The sequence below is a fragment of the Cricetulus griseus genome, chromosome 4 (assembly GCF_003668045.3).
Source record: "Cricetulus griseus strain 17A/GY chromosome 4, alternate assembly CriGri-PICRH-1.0, whole genome shotgun sequence".
Lineage (NCBI taxonomy): Eukaryota > Metazoa > Chordata > Mammalia > Rodentia > Cricetidae > Cricetulus > Cricetulus griseus.
Genome location: NC_048597.1, coordinates 212384430 through 212401805, shown reverse-complemented (window position 1 = coordinate 212401805; position 17376 = coordinate 212384430). Strand labels below are relative to the sequence as shown.

General features: G+C 43.7%; 1 protein-coding gene across 1 annotated transcript in view; it reads right to left on the bottom strand.

Annotated features, from left to right (window-relative positions):
• Window positions 1-13637: 13637 nt before the first annotated feature.
• Acad11 (acyl-CoA dehydrogenase family member 11) overlaps window positions 13638-17376 on the bottom strand; it is a 69985-nt gene continuing 66246 nt past the window's right edge. Inside the window, exons 19-20 of the mRNA XM_027414346.2 lie at window positions 17251-17360; window positions 13638-14804 (exon numbers count right to left, since the gene is read on the bottom strand). Of these exons, the coding sequence (XP_027270147.1) occupies window positions 14690-14804; window positions 17251-17360 (225 nt within the window). The 3' untranslated portion in view covers window positions 13638-14689. The remainder of the gene's footprint in view (window positions 14805-17250; window positions 17361-17376) is intronic.

Here is a 17376-nt window from a genome sequence, read left to right as displayed (position 1 = left end):
TCTTGAACTCAGAGATCTGCCTGCTTCTGCCTCTCTAGTTCTGGGATTAAGGGCATTCACCACCACTGTCTGGCTCCAAATAGTGCCTCTTACAGATCAAACTTACCTCTGGAGATGTTCAGACCAAATGACTTTTTCTTTTCTTTTGGGTGACAGTGTCAGGGTGCCTCCAGAATGTTTGGCAGCAAATGATCAGAGAGGATTTTCCTGGGGCCCTTGAACATCTCAGGGTGCACACCCCTGTGGTGATATATTATGATTTAATAAAGACTGCCTGAAGTATCAGAAAGCAAAGCCAGCCACACTAGTTAGCTATAGAAGCTAGGCAGTGGTGGTACACGCCTTTAATCCCAGGACTCAGCAGACTGGCAGATGGATCTCTCTGAGTTCAAGGCCACCCTGACCTACACAAGAGTAAAGAGTAACAGTGATGGGGAATGTACTTCTGTGTATGTTCATCTTATTGATTGTTGAATAAAGTACCGTTTGGCCAATGAGGCAGAAAGTTAGACAGGACTAGGAGTCAAGGAGGATTCTGGGAAAGTAAAGAAGTGGTGATCCAGGCAGGAAGTGACATAGCAGGGAGACTCATTTAAACAGGGTCAAGAAGGAAGTGGGCCCCTTCTCTCTTCCTCCTGGTCTCTGCTCTGGAGTTGCCATGTGATCCGCTGTCAAGAGAGGGCACCAGTGGAAGGAGTCCTCTATAAGATAAGCCTTATAAAATATATAGATTTATGATAATTAAGACTGAGCTAACAAAAGAGAAATCCTAGTCGTTGGCCAAGCAGCATTTGTACCTAATGTAAGTCTCTGTGTATTATTTGGAGCCATAAGTCGGAGGGCAGAACTTGGGTGGCTGGCAGAAAGCGCCCACGTGGCGGTAGGGCTCGGGTGGCTTTTGGTGGAAAGATTTATCATAACATAACAGAGCTCATGCCTTCTATCCCAGAACTTGGGATCACATGCCTTTAATCTCAGCACTAGGGAGGTGGAGGCCGGAAGATATGGCTGGGTGGAGAAAGGAACATAAGGAGGGGGAGACAGGAATTCAGAGCTTTTGCCTCTGAGAATTCATGGAGACAGGATTGCCATTTCAGCTTGGTAGAGGTAAGATCTACTGGCTTGGCTGCTTTGCTTCTCTGATCTTCAGCTTGAAGCCTGAACCCCAATATCTGTCTCTGGGTCTTTTATTTTTGTGTTACACACCCCAATAGTTCTCTCTAGTGGTGGCACTCTTTCAAGCTCCTGGGGGTCCAGAGGCTCCTACATGTTGGGATCCACTCTCTGGGGATATTGCTGGGGCCTCCAAAATGTTATGTAGAGCCCACCAGAGATGGCCACTCATACACAATGTATAGCCAAGTGAAAGTCTTTGTTACAGCCATCTGGGACTAAACTCAACTATTCGGGACCAAAGTGTTAGCCCCAAGCATTTAGACCAAGGGGCTTTTAAAGGCAAAAACCATATCCTATTCTCTAGCTCAGCAGCTGCAGAAGGAGTTTTGCAGAAACATGCAGTTTAACAGAAGGTAAGAAAAGCAGTTAGCTACAAGAGGGAGGTTTGCACAATCAGGCCATTTAATAGATGCTAGGGTATGTTAGCTGGGACACTATGACCTTGGGTTCCTAGATTAGATTTGGGCAATTTTTCTGTGGGATTCTCCATCAAGGAGATCAAATTCTAGTTAAACCTGGATGATCTCAGCAAGAATACAAGATGGAGAAACTACTGCACTATCTTCCCCTGACACAAAGGAAAGCAAACAGACTGTAACTTCAATCCTTACTGGGGGTGGTGGGCCAGCATGCACTCCACACTACTAATGGTAAAGGAAACTGCCACCATGCCCAGATACCACCAGTTCTGACTACAGCATTCCACAGTGCTCACAGGGTTTATATCCAATATGGGCAGCTGGATTATCTTAGTGACTGCCATGCTTCAAAGTCTGAACTCACACTGGGTCCTCCCAAATCACCACAACCCACATTTCTACCCCACATTTCTACAACAGCTACTACATGTCTTCTTGTCCTAGGGGTTGTCAGCCATCCCTCTGACTCTGCCAGAAGTCTAGGGCCCGCATGCCTCACACGTCAGAAAGCAGCTCCTGGAATTTTCACGCTAAGACCAGCACATCTCCCTTCATCCAGCCTGGGACTCAAAAGCCGGGCCACAGAGAGGGCAGGCTGTGAAGGAGGCCTATTTGATTCTCACTCCTGAGAAAGGGTTTGCTCTTCTGTGGGGGCCTCACATGGCTAAAGAACAGCCTTGGGCTACAGCTTAGTCATACTAGAAAGTTCACTTGGTGTCTTGGAGGCAGAGATGAGAAGTAGTGTGGTCTACACTAAATGGAATGACACACAGAAAGAAAACCCTCTGTAGGCCAATTTCCCCGAGCCAAAAAAAATGTCATTTTAAGCCATTTCCACAGGGTGGACTCCGAAAGAATAATGATTACAGCTTTGACTTTTATGAAAACGTTTTCTCTATTCTTATGACAAGATCATCACTAACTCCCATGGAGCTGGGAGGACTCTGGTTCCGAAGTTGACCATGACATCATAGACACAGACTTCACAGACTTCCATTTTAGACATCAGAGCCATGGTGGACAAATCTTACTGTGCCCTTAGATGATCTCCAGGAGGCTTATGGCCATAGGGTGGCACTTTTATAAACGAGACCTGCTTGGCAACTTCCTGTCAAGCTGAATTTTTGCTTTCTTAGATGCAAGCTATGGAATCTAGTTAGAATTTTTCCTTTTCGAAACAAAAGTGCAGGGGTACAAATCACTCTCCACACTTAGTGACTGGTGTGGACTATCTTGGCTGATCAGTTCCCCCCATGCTAATGATGCCAGAAGTCCTTGTGATTTCAGTTCGAGGTGGACATCGCTATGACCTCTCAGGCTGTGCATACCAAAGGCAAAGGCATTTGCACATGGCTGGCCATATGTCACTCATGCACATTTGAACATGCTTAAGGACATGAATTTCTAATTTACTTTTAATTTATGTGTATAAATTTCTAAACCAGTGGCTTACATTTTAGGAAACTTAAGAATGTCCAGAACTTGAATCTGTGAATCTATTTGTATTATAAATTATATGAAATTTGCAATTAATTTTTTACAGAACAAGTATTTCCACTGAATAACTTAGATGAGAAGGAACGTAAGTATATACTGAATTTGGAGAAAAATGTAAAACATATTTTCATAATAGTTATATGTTGAAATAATATGTGGACATGCTGGGTTAAATATTTTTGACGAAAATTGTCTACATCCTGATAAGCATCTCTACTGATGCAGCATTCCAAATCGGACCAAATCAAACCAAATTAGAAGACCACATTTAATGAATACAAGGCTCCCAGATAGCCTTCCAGCCCCCCCAGAGAGGAGACGGGGAAGGGAGACTGGAAAAACCACAAGTCTATTATCTGGGGGACAGTTTAAATACCCTGTGGGACAGTTTAAATACCCTGTTGGAGTGGTGTTGAGCATCTGTGGGGGAGGGGTCATCATTTGGCGGGCTTTCTGAGATGCAGCAGGGTTTGGCGGGAGATAGGGGAGGGAGCTTGGGTGGAACCTCCACCATAACATCCCAGACTCTTTGGGTATATGGATGCCAGGGGTGGGTTTGAAGTTTCCACCATAACAATATTGAAATTCATGTTTACATTTTAATATAGCACTAGATAATTTTAAGGCATTATCAGTTATTAATTTATAAACTGCACATGTTAATGTAATATTTTTGTAGATGTCTATGTGGTTCACTGATCAAATCCTGCTTTGCCTCCTGCTCTCTTCCCAATGCTCACTAACCACTGTTCTATATTGAGGTAGACTTTTGGCTTTCACATATGAGAGTGGACACAGGCTGTTGTCTTTCTGTCTAGCTGACTTCACTAACCTATTATCCTCTACTTCTATCCATTTTGCTGCAAATGATGCCATTTCCTTTTCCTTTGTGGCTGAATACTGTTTATATATGATGTTTTCTATATCCATGTCTTAGCTGTTAGGAATAGTACCTCAATAGGCAAGAGCATGCTCTCTATGGTTTCTTTTCATGTGCGCATGCACACACACACACACACACACACACACACACACACACCTGCAAGTGGTACCGCGGGGTCATGCACTGCATCATTTTAGTTTTTTGAAGAACCCCATGCTGTCTTCTACAATGTGGCATTTCTACCAATATTACACAAAATCCTTTCTCTGTACATCATCACTAGTATTTCAGTTTTGTTTCATTTTGTTTTTCAAAGTGTCTCAATACTATTGTCTCAATATCAGCTACCTTGCTAGCCTAATACTCATTACCTAACTCAGGGTGACCTCAAATTGTTGGCAATCCTCCTGTCTCAGCCTCTGAAGGGCTGGAATTACAGGTCTGTTTCATCATGCTCAATTGATCATTTTATCTCTTGAGAATAGCCATTCTAACAAATGAAATGACAATCTCATAATTAAAATTGTTTTTATTATGTGTATGCATGTCTGTATGGGTGTCTGTGTGTGCATATGCACATGATCGGAGGTGCCCACAGAGTCCAGAAAAGGGTGCTGGATGGATCCTCTGGATCTGGAGTTACAAGCTGTTGTAAGGTATTCTGTGTGCATGATAGGAACTGACCTTCAGAAGCTACGAGAGCAGAAAGTGTGCTTTGCCAACTCCCCAGCTGTTCCAAGTGATTTTGATTTGTATTTCCCTGACAGACAGTGATAGTGAGCTTGTTTTTACGTATTTGTCAGCTATCTGTGAATTTTTTGTTTTGGTTTGGTTTTGGTTTTTTTTGAGACAGGGTTTCTCTGTGTAGCTTTGGAGCCTGTCCTGGAACTCGCTCTGTAGACCAGGTCAGACTCGAACTCACAGAGTTCTGCCTGCCTCTGCCTCCCGAGTGCTGGGATTAAAGGCGTGTGCCACCACTGCCCAGCATTTTTTTCTCTCTAGACCATTTGTCCATTTGTCTTTTTGTTAATTGTTTCAAGTCCTTGAACCCTCTGCTAGACAAATACTTTGCAGATATTTCTTCCACTTTGCAGGCTGTGTCTTTACTCCATTGGCTGTTCTCTTGGTTGCACAGTTTTTAGTTTGTCATCCTATCCAGCAGTTGTGGGTCTTGCTTCTTGGGATTGTGGTTCTAGCAAGATTCTTCATGTGTTTGCTCTGCCCTCCCCCACAGTTTCAGGTCTTCCATTTGGGTACCTGATTCATTTTGAACTAAGTGTTTATTACTAATAAGAATAAAGTACCGGTCTTCTGCACATATCTAGTTTTCCCAGTACCACACGCTGAATTCTTTCAACTGTGTGTGTGTGTGTGTGTGTGTGTGTGTGTGTGTGTGTGTGTGTGTGTGAGAGAGAGAGAGAGAGAGAGAGAGAGAGAGAGAGAGAGAGAGAGCCTATCCAGCTGGCCTGCTTCTTTGTTCTACCTGCCTGCTGTTCTGTAGTAAGTCTTGAAATCAGTATTGTGACACCTCTTTGCTCTTTTTACACAGATTGCTTTAACCACTGTGCTTCCTTATGAATTCCAGGGTTACTTTTTGTCAGTTCTTTGAAGAACATATTTGGTATTTCAGTGGGAATCATCACATCCGTAGATTGCTTGAGTATGATCATTTTGACAATATTAATTCTTTTAATCCATAAACATGGGGTCTTCCCATCTTTGTTGTCTTCAATACCTCTGATCGGTGCTTGTCATTTTCATCACAGAAATCTTTCAAAACTTTCCTTTCTATTTTTAAAACAGATTTACTAATTTATTTAATGTCTATCAGTGTTGTATCTGCATGTACACCTTTATTCCAGAAGAGGGCATCAGACCCCACTATAGATGGCTGGGAGCCACTATGTGGTTGCTGGGAATTGAACTCAGGGCCTCTGCATGAGCAGCCAGTGCTCTTAACTACTGAGACATCACACCACCCTCATTTTCCTTCTTAACTTTATCCCTAGGTTTTTTTTTTTTATAACAACTGTAAATGGGATTACTTTTATGATTTCTTTCTCAGCAAATTACTATTTTATTTATTTATTTAGAGACACGGTCTCAGTATGTAGCCATGGCTTGCCTGGAACTTGGTATGTAAATCAGACTGGCCTCAGAATCATGGATTCTGCCTCCCAAGCATGGGATTTAAAGGAATGATCCACCACACTCAGCCTATACATCAAATTTCTTATTATGTGAAGAACACCTGTATTTTGTATACAGGGTTTTAAGTCTTTTAGTGAAAACCTCAGATTTTTCTACATATCAGAAGTATATTACGTAGGAATACAGATATTTCACTTTCTCCCTTCCTATTTGTATGCCATTTATTTTTCTTGCTTTATTGCTTTGGCTAAAACTTACAGTATTATACTGTATAAAAGGAAAATAAGTACTTTTCCTTGTTCATATTTTTAAAAAAATTACTTAGCTTTTTCTTGGTTAATATGATTTGGGTGCAAGTTTGCAATACATAGCATTTCTTCAGATCTTTTAGACCTGAAGTGTAATTTTTTTTTTTTTTTTGAGAAAGTGTGTGATGTAGCCCATGTTGGCTTCTGACTCTCTAAATGGTCAAGGACGACCTTGAACTTCTGGCCTTACCTCATCTATCCCACCAGTGCTAGGATGACTGTCATGCACCATCACATCTGGCCTTCCTTACACTATCCCCTCAGCGCCAGGATGATTGTCAGGCAAATCACATCTGGTTCATGCAGTGCTGGCATGGAATCGAGGGTTTCGTGCATGTAAGGCTGTGCTCTACCAACTGAGCCACAGCCTCAGCCCAAGGGCACTGGATTTAGTCAACCACTTTTATTGAGATGATACATGAGTTTTAGCCTTCATTCTATTGATGTGATAGGTCTGTTGACTGCACGTATTGAGCCATCCTTGCCTCTGGGATGAAACAGACTTAATCATGGCAAATGATCTTTTTGTGTGCTGCTGACCTTGATTTGCTAGTATTTTGTTGAGAATTTTGCATGGATGTTTACTAGGGATATTAGTCTCTAGTTTTCCATTCTTGCTATATCCTTGTTTGGTTTTGCTTTTTGCTAACAAAGTAACTCTGGCCTCACAGAATCTGGAAAGGCTCTCTCCCTCTTGAGCCTTTAGAATAGTTTGAGAATAATTAGTATTAGCTTTTCTTCAAATGTTTAGCAAAATTCATCAGGAAGCCTGGGTGTTCCTTTGTTGGGAAACTTTTACTACAGATTCAGTCTCTTATTTGTTTGGGGATCATTTGGCATTTTTATGTCTTTGTGGCTCAGTCTGTGGGTCATCTACGTACAGAATATTGCTCTGTTTAGGCTTTCTAATAGCTTAATTAATTAATTCCTACAATCCTTTTTTTTCTGTAGGGTGAGTTCTAGGGTCTTTTATTTATTTATTTATTTATTTATTTATTTATTTGGGTCTTCTTTTTATTTCTGGGTACTGGTCTCTTTATTGATGACTTCCAGTTCTCTGGCATGGCCACTCAAATGCACCTATACACCTGCCCTTTAGGTTCTTTTTGGAGGAGAAGGAGGGTGCTGGACACCCCTGATCAGTCATGGGTTCTACAGTTCTCTCTGCTCTTAGCTATCTTATCTTCTCTTGTATTTTTTCTTTTGATGCCTTTTGTCTCTCCTGTTAGATTTTTATAATGATAAAAGAACATACAAACACATAAATAAGACTTCTTGAGAACTGGTCATGTGTCACCAGAAAAAAAAAAAAATCATTCCCTTTTGGAACCAACTGCTATTGAACTCGGTGTGCCATGCTCTATGGCCCCTATCTTTTATTTGGACACATAGACACTCCTAGTCATCAAGGACCATCACCACCCATGATTGGACTTCAATGTCAAAACAAAATGGATGCAAAAACTCAAACAAAAGACATGATATATCTTCAGAGTTGTTGGCATTAAATATAACCCAGACCACATCTTTTCTATCTAGGTTTATTAGTAAAATAAACTTGTTATTCATATTTAATAATAGTCATCAAAAAAGAATAAAATGGGGCTGGAGAGATGGCTCGGAGGTTAAGAGCACCGACTGCTCTTCCAGAGGTCCTGAGTTCAATTCCCAGCAACCACATGGTGGCTCACAACCATCCATTATAAGATCTGGTGACCTCTTCTGGTGTGCAGATATACATAGAAGCAGAATTTTGTATGCATAATAAATAAATAAATAAAATCTTTTAAAAAAAGAATAAAATGATGGTTGTATGCTCAATGTCTATTGGAACTTTCATAAATATGCAAAGCATAATGGTTAAAAGCAAGCTAAATAATAAAAAATTAACATTTCAAAATATGGGACTGGAGAGATGGCTCATCAGTTAAGAATACTTGCTGTTCTTACCAATGACCCAAGTTTGATTCTCAGCACTCATATCTAGTGACTCACAACCATGTGGAACACCAGCTACACGAGGCTTGATGCCTCCTAAGTCCACACACACACACACACACTATGCACACAATGAGAAAAAATCTAAACAAGTTTTGAAACGAATGTTTCACAAGTAATTGTATTTTGTAATTATCTACTTAAAAATAGTTTCCCAAGCTAGGGATGTAGCTTAGTGATAGGTGATTGCCTAACATGTACCAGGCTCAGGGTTCATTCTGCAACAGGGGAAAAATAATAATACAAATTTCTTGGATACTTAACATTCTCAAAGTTATAATAAGCTAAATTAATTTGTTCCTGGCCATCTCATTCCCAAATAAGCTAAAATAACAAAGCATTAATCACCAGACATCAGTTTAAACAGATCTACCCTTGTGTTCTGAAGACCTCAGAGCACTTGCATTGACATATTTACTACCCCGAACTAGAGCTGACATATTTATTACCTTGAACAAGAACCACTAGAAAAAAAGTAGATAAAAGAATAAACTAACCATGCCCTTTGCTTTTTTTTTTTTTAAGGAGATAAAAATTCTCCATGAGAGCTCTTCTTCACCCCTAGAGAAAAATAACACTTCTCACAAGGGTGGAAAATTGAGACTAATGGATTTTTTAAATGTAATCCTGAGGTCTGTATGAACATTTTGAGAGGGAAGAGTAAAATTCTGGGCCACTCCTTCCCCTGACCATGTCACCTAAAATTTTAAATTAGATGTGCAGTTTGCTTCATATTCCTATTGTAGCACCAGACAAGTTATTTTCTTAGAAAGCCTGGTGGCAGGACACCCATGTGCTGAGCACTGTGCTCAGATCTCAGCATCCCAAGGACAGACGGTTCAGGTGGATTGGCAGATAGAGGTCACCATCCAGAGGTGACTCCCATTGGCCCACTGTGGTTGCCCTGGTCCCATCTTAAGCACCCGGCTCCTGCCTGTCCCAGCTTTATCTTCCTATCCCATAGCCACCCCACTAATTCCTCTGGCTCCCATTATCCAGCCTCTGCCTGGTCAAACACCCTCCTAGACACATGGAGATTCAGGGTTCAAGTCTCTACCTCAACCCTGGCTTCAGTGGACTCCAGATGAGTCTTATTACTGCCAAAGTCATCAAGGCTGGAAGGCCTTTGTGGGTGTCAAACTCTTCAGGCAACTCTAATGCTCCGCTCTGGGGGCTAGAAGAAGGCTCAGTGGGGGAAGTTCCTGCCACCAAACCCCACAGCCTAGTTGGATTCCCTGGGATCCACATGGTAGAAGAGAGAACAAACTCTGATAAAATGTTCACGACTTCTGAATTCTACATGTGTGCCATGGTATGCAGACATATTCTCTCTCTCTCTCTCTCTCTCTCTCTCTCTCTCTCTCTCTCTCTCTCTCTCTCTCTCTCCTTTCCCTTCTTTAAAAAGATAATAAAAAAGAAAATTTTAGTGTCTGTATGGCCAGTGAAAAATGTGCACCCATCAACACTGCCCTTCTGCAGAGGCTAAAGACATACCCCGGGACCCTGTCTTGTTGGCAGCTGGTGGGCCCTCTTGTATTTATGACCTATATGCTGACTGAGGACCCACTGCTCAGTCAGTGTTCCAGGCAGTTTTTCAGATCCCAGGGAACAGGCAGGCGAAGGACTTTGTCTGCCAAAATATATTAGGTGGGCTGAGGCAAGAAGATTGTGAATTTGAAGCTAGCCTGGGATACATCACAGGATCCTGGAAGAGGGGAGAGGACAAAAGAGAATATATTCTTTAATAGGATGAGGGCATAAATCAAAGAAAAGCTTATAGCGTGTTACATGATGAAAGGACGTTCTAAGAAACCCAAAGAAGAGGGGTTAATGCACGCTTGTTGGGAGGGCTTTGAAGTTTGAGGGGTGGCCATTGAAGGAGCAGCTGGAACACCACAACTGCAAGATAGGAGTGACCCCTGAGCACATGGAATGGGGTGGGAGGAGCTTTCAAGTAAACAAGTGGCTGTGCAAAGACCCCAGGGTGAGCAAATGTTGGGACCCTGGGAGAACAGCAGACGGCTACCACAGCTGGCGTAGAGGAAGGAAAAAGCACAGGACACCGACTTCAGAGTGGGGAAGGTGGTGGGCGGTGCCTGCAGCCTCCAGCCTCCACTTCTCCCCATGTGGAGGAGTGACACAGAGACCTCTCTTTGGGTGTATCAGCCCAAGTAAAGGAGGATGGTCTCAAGCTGCCTCCCAGCAGCCCTCCATCTGGCCAGTCCTCACTCAGGCGTCTCCAGAGAGAACCTACCCATATATCAGGATGAAGAGAAGAAGCCTGACAACCAACCACACTCAGGCTGTGAGTAGGTTTATCTTAAAAGGAGCATGCAAATGCCATCATGAGGAAGACACGATGGAAAATGGAGAAAAATATGGTAGGATCATAAATTGGCAATGGATTAAGGGACAACTCGTCCCAGAATCCTGCTTATTTGGGAACCTGGACGATTCTAACAGTCATCAGAACTGGTTTTGTTTCTCTTTGGTGTCCTGATGTCCCCTGTATCTAGAGTGGATCATAGATTCCTCTGGCTGACTAAATACTATGAGAAAAGCATATCCCCTTGGGTGTTAATACTCACTGAACATCTGTTTCATCAGTTACTTGCCCAAACTCCTAGCCATCCCTCATGCTGGCCACTGGTGTTTTGCTGTTTCTTAGTTTTTCTTCACTACTCAAGCCATTCTGGGTCAGCTGCCCAAGTTCACTCGTGGCCTGGGGCTCAGAGTGCAGCTCCTCTTTCAGGGCCTCAGCATGCTCTGAATGGCCTTCCTGTCATAACTTCACCCCTAACTCTGACCTCCAATAATTGGTGGTGATGCCAGGTGCACCACACACTCACTCACACACACACACACACACACACACACACACACACACACACACACACACACACTAAGTAAATTTGGAGGGAAAACAGACCATAAACAAATATGAGAGGAGTGAGCTAAGACTGTGAGTTGAAAAGAACAAATGAGATGAGGGATGACAAAGTCAGGACAATTGCCAAGAGAGAACACTCGGCTTTTGAACAGGTCTCTGGAACATCTCAGTAAATCTTTCCAAACATAGACAGGAGCATGAGCCAAGGCATGGGGGCCTGGGTACGAAAGTGTGCTGGGACAGGGGCCAAGAGAACATGCTGGAATGGACCAGGCAATGGAGATCAGAAGGTCTCAGGCTTGGACAAGCTCTGGTGAGACCCAGATAGCTGAAAGGAGGACTCTGGGGAAGCCAGCCACACATTTACGAGGGTTGCAGCAGCCAGCTGTTAGGCTGTGGCTCCATGTTTAGTGGGGAAGGCAGCTGCAGAAACCCAGGCCAAAAGAAGGTGAAAAAATACTTGCCAAGGACAAACAAGCCATAGGCTTATCTACTTCCAAATCCCTGACACACTGCTCCATGCAGAGGTCCACCTTCCGTTTACAAAGTGGAGAAACTAAGCAAGGTGACCAAGCTTGATGTAATGGTATGGTGTCCTTCATAGTAGACATTTTCATGGCTGTATTTCATTTGGTGACATCCTTTATTTAAGAATGTCACAAGTTCAAACCCCTTAGGAAGCCTGGAGTAATGTCTGTCTTTTTGAGCTTTCAAGAGACTGCCATTGTTGGGTTTATGAAGAAAGCAGTTGTTGGCAAGCCTTGTGTTCATTAAAATACCAAAATTTGGGGGCTGGGGAGTTGGCTCAGTCAGTAAAGTGCCTGTTGTGTAAGCATGAAGACATGCAAGAAGCCAGGCATGGTGGTGTATGGTTGCGTTTATTTAATTATTTTTTATCAATAAAAAGTTGAGAGTCAGATATCAGGGTGGAAACTGAATGACCAGAGAAGCAACGGCAAAGCAACAAGTGACCTCCTATCTCTTCCCTCCCTCCACCCAAAAGGACTCAGACCCTCTCTAAGCCCCGCCCTATTTCTTCTTGTCTATCTGTCCTCAGTCCTCCAAAACCTCTATGGTTAATTTTGGTCAGCTCGTAGCTAGCTCCACCCTCTGATTCAAAACGAGCTATTGTCAGAATGTGCTTAAAATATTACACAACAGTGAATGACTATAACCTTAGCTGGGGGTGGGGGTGGCGGCGAGTGGATTCCTGGAGCTCTCCTGTCAGCCAATAGGTTCAATGAGAGACCCTGTCTCGAATAAGGTAGAGAATGATAAATGAAGACACGAGTGAATACAATCTCACATTGGACTTGCCTGTCAGCCACTTTAGTTCTCATTGGTAAAATACAAGCATGCCTGTGGCAGCTAAGTTCAGCCCAACTGGGGACCAACTGGGTTGGTGTGGACTTACCTTAGGTAAGGCTTCTAAAACAGCTACAGGTTGGTGATGTATCAGTTTGTCTGGAGCTGCATGTTGTCAGTGTGGCAGAGGAACTTAACTGGCTACTTCCTGGGGAGCACACAGCTGTCCCTTAGTGTCCTGTTGGAAACTGACTGTGCCTGCTTTCTGCATGGAGCTATCTCAAGTCTTCCCATCCTAAATATATGAACCTTAATTCAGACTGCTAAAAAACAAAATGAAACCAACAGAAGACAACCAAATAAAGAGGTCAGACATGGTGGTATATGCTCATAATCCTGGGAGGCAGAGGCAGAAGGATTCCAAGTTTAAGACCACCTATCCTAACAAACAAGCAATCCCCCTGATAGTTAAACCAAAACTTTAAAGAATAGTAAGGTATACTTGGTCCTAGGATTTGATGTGCTGCAAACAAGGAAACCGTATAAAGCACTTTCCTGTGTTTCCCAGATTCTCTCAGTGGCTCTCATCAGCACCCTCCCCAGGAGTAAAAAGGTGACCCACTGTATCTGCAAGTGTGTGACCCACTACTCCTTAGTCAGAGGGAGCTGAGGGCCCAGAGGCACAAGCTGCAAAGGCCCACGTGACACAGCTCCCAGACCAGGCCTGAAGCAGACCCCTGCTTTCCCTAAACGCTCCACCCCCACCCCTACCCCCACCTCTACCCCTACCCCACCCCCACCCCTACCCACCCTACCTCCACCCCTACCCCCACTCCTACCTCCCCATCCCCCCACTCAATCACAACAGCATCTCTGGCCTCCCGCAACCACATGCCACGAGCACACTTTCTGATGAAAAAATTCATGATTTTTAGGGTTTGAAAATTTAAAAAACTTCCCAGCTATTTTTCCAATGGTATTCACACCATACAATAGCAATGAGAAACAGAGAAGATTTGGGTATATTTTATTCAACTAAATATTTCCAAAATATAATTCAATATATGATCAATGTGTAAAGGTATTATCCATGAGCTATTTTAAATTATTTTCACTTAAGTTTTTAAAATCCAGTATGTATTTTACACTGTTTATTTGGATGCCAAATTTTGATTTAAAATATGTCTCTGTGTTGAGATTTCAAAACATTCATACTCAAAAAAGTAGATCCACCCACCCAAGCCTTTCCAGCTATACTTAACAGTTTTCCCAGCAAGCAAACTGAAAATATGCATTTAAACTAAAAATTTGGTTCCTTTGCTGCACCAGTGACATTTTGATGTAAAGGACAGCGGTGGCCCACAGCTGCACTGCAGGGGCAGCTCTGACAGGACCAGCCTCACGGGCCACCTGACCAGACCAGCTCTCATGGAACTGAAGAGCTCGGATGTCGCACAAAATATTACTGGCCATGCTTGTGGGTATTTTCTATGTAACTTAAGTGGCCTTGATTATACATTCTCTTAACATGCTACATTTTCTTGTGCTGTCTCACCAGAACTGCTTCCTGTTGGGGTAGGAAGAGGCTTTTCATGGAAATTCTAAAAACCTCCAGTTATGTCTTTCTCTGAGGTGCTGAACTAACCCCCAGAACACTATTAAAGGGGTACAGCTACATCAAGACAAGATGAAAGGGATCTGGGATGTGTATTCACATGGCTTTCTTCCTGGAAGTCAAGGCGAAGAGCTCTTCGTGCTGACAATCCAGAAGCAGAGCTGCCATTCCCAGTGCCACCTCGTCACAGGCCACATGTGTATAGAGCAAATGCTAAACCATTATACAGGAGACTCAATGACAGCCATAGGACTTCCTAATTACCTCACATCTGTGTGATCCTTTACATTACAAAACTCAATAATCAAAATAGATGCTAAAATCTTTACCATGGGTGAAGAATTAGCCTTGTACTCAAACTACTGCAGAAATGGAAAGCCCAAGTTTGGGAGCTGATTAAGAGTGCTCAATCCTCTCCAGCCTCAGGGCGGGGTGGGGGTGCTCCCCTCACATCCTGGCTGTCAAACCTCTGGCTTGGTCCCGAAGCTCCATTTTGGCAATTGCAGAGAGGTGTACTTCGTCAGGTCCATCTGCTAAGCGCAGGGTTCGTATTATGGCATACCTGGAAGTGAAAGAGTGCGGGTCACAGAGTTATCAAAGAACATGATACTATCATGTCGTGTTCATCCCATTCTGAGAAAAGGAAAGACCACAAGGAACATGAAGACAGAAAGACAAGGGCTTCAGAAGCAGCCATTTTAACATTCCCAGGGCAGGAAGATTCAAGATGGCTGCACAGAGGCTCAGATAGCTCTGGACTATGGTAACTGAAACTGGTGAGGGGAGCTTCTTGACTGTGACTAAGAAGTTCGGTGGCAGACTCAGAGTGATCCACTGTCTCTACAGACCATGCAAGAGTGGGGACGCTGTGGCAGTTCAGACAGAGGTGTAGACAGAAGTGGGTGTAGGGTTCTTTTTGTGTGGCTACCCCAACAGTGGGAGCATTAACCCTTAGAGTGGGAGCAGTGATCCCAACTGGGTGATAGGAACTTCCTCAGGGAGGGTTGCTACTAGTTCTTGTTCCTACCCTCAGCAGTGAGGGTCAGGTGTGGATATACCCTGACTGACTAGTCAGTGGTCCCTGCCCTCAGCAGTGAGGGTCAGGTGTGGATATACCCTGACTGACTAGTCAGTGGTCCCTGCCCTCAGCAGTGAGGGTCAGGTGTGGATATACCCTGACCAGTCAGTGGTCCCTGCCTGTGGCCGTGGCGAGGCCAGGCGTGTGTATACCCTGTAGTCCCTGGCCAGATGCTGCATGTGGGCAGGCAGGAACACCCACACTCTTTTACTCTCACGTCTGCTCCTGACAACAGTGCATGGGAACATAAGGCACAGGGCTTAGCAGAGAGCACATAGGTGTGGGGTGGGAGCAGGCCGCTATCAGAGCTGTGGCTTCTGCATGCCTAGGAGGGAACCAAACCCAAGGAAGGTTCCTCTCAACTCTCTTTTGCATTACTCCATCCAACAGAGACATACAATGGAAAGAGAGTGAGTTGGGGGCTCTGGGGATCCACTGGATGCATTTTTAGAATACCTGAATATAAACTCCATTCAGTGAAATAGTAAAGAGAAATAGGACGTCAAACAGACATGATCAGAAAGGATCCGCACCATGGCAGATTGGACTTACTTGCCAATGGTACAAGACAAAACAGGAGTTGAATCTGCAAGAGAAAAGTACCCAGCCACATGGAAGGGTGTCCTTTTTAGACTAACCAAAGATTTCTCAGCAGAAAACCTATGAGCCAGGAACGAATGTATTCCAGTCGTGAAAGGAGGTTAACTACCAAACAAGATTTCAATAGCCAGCAAAGCTAACCTTCAGAATCAAAGGAGAGATGTTTCCCCAAACAAGCAGAATCTAGGGATTATAACCGGCAGACAGCCTTACAAAAACAAGTGTCAGGGAGTCCTACATCCAGAAGTGGAAGAAAGCACTGTTGGAGCCCAGAAGCCCTCAGGGCACTCCCCAGGCACTGAGAGCAGCTGTTTCTTAGAGCTGAACCCCACAGTGACTCCCACATCAATTACATAAAGGAAGTGTCTTTATTCTTTTCCTAAACAATTGCTGTCAAGCATCTGTAGATTAAAAAACTGATTATATCTTTTAATGGACACTTATTTCAGTCTTTGTATTTTTTAATGCCAATCCTTTCAAATATATTATTTTGAAAATTTTTGTGTATGATGTGTGTTTGTGTGTGTGTGCACGCAAGTGCACGTATGTGTGTGTAAGGGTGTGCTCGCACACACTATAGTTTTGGGGGCAATTCAATCACACTGTGAACTCCAAGTTAGCATTTGCATTAATTAAATTAAATTAACTTTGGGTCAGGAGGCTGAGTTAGCAGCTAGTTGACGGAAAGTTATCATGGAGCATCAGAGGGCACCTGGAAGAGAGAGACGCACAGAAGTAGCAGGGCTGGAGTTGGAGTGGAGTGGTGTGCTTTTCTTCTGGCAGAGTAGAAGGACCTGCTTTTTGGGAGATGTCAGCAAGGAGAGGTTAGCTGGTTGCTACTCAACCTCTCTGAGCCAGCAGGCTTTCACCCCAGCCTTTGAATCCTATTTGAATCTTATTTATAAATAGAGTGATAAAGATTTAGCTAAAGCTACTTTTAGTAGCATCGACAGAGCCACTGCCTGTGGGAACAGAATTCCTGCCAGGCTGTGGCCTGAGCAGCCGGGCCACTGCCAGAGAAGCAGACCGGTAACTGTGGAGTTGCAATTACTGGCTGAAATAGCAGCAGATTAAGGCACATCAACCAGAATACAGTCTTCCATTTTCTTCACTGTTTTGTAAGCCAGGCTACCTGGCCTGCAACCTTCTATGGCTCCCCTTGCCTCTGCTGCCCAGCTTGAAGTAAGTAGAAGCACCAAAACTACAGACAGGTGCTACCTGAGTTCTTGAAGTTCAAACTCAGGCTCGCACACCTGCATCGAGAGCATTTTATCCACCACATCATCTCCTTGGCACTCAGTGTAAACATTCTTAAGTGACATGTACTCACATGTTAGCCAGAGGGTAATCCTGGGAAACGCCTGCCCCTCCATGCACCTGGATGGCCCGGTCAGCTATTTTGCAGACAGCTTTTGGGGCAGCCACTTTGATCATTGCAATCTACATAAGCAGGACA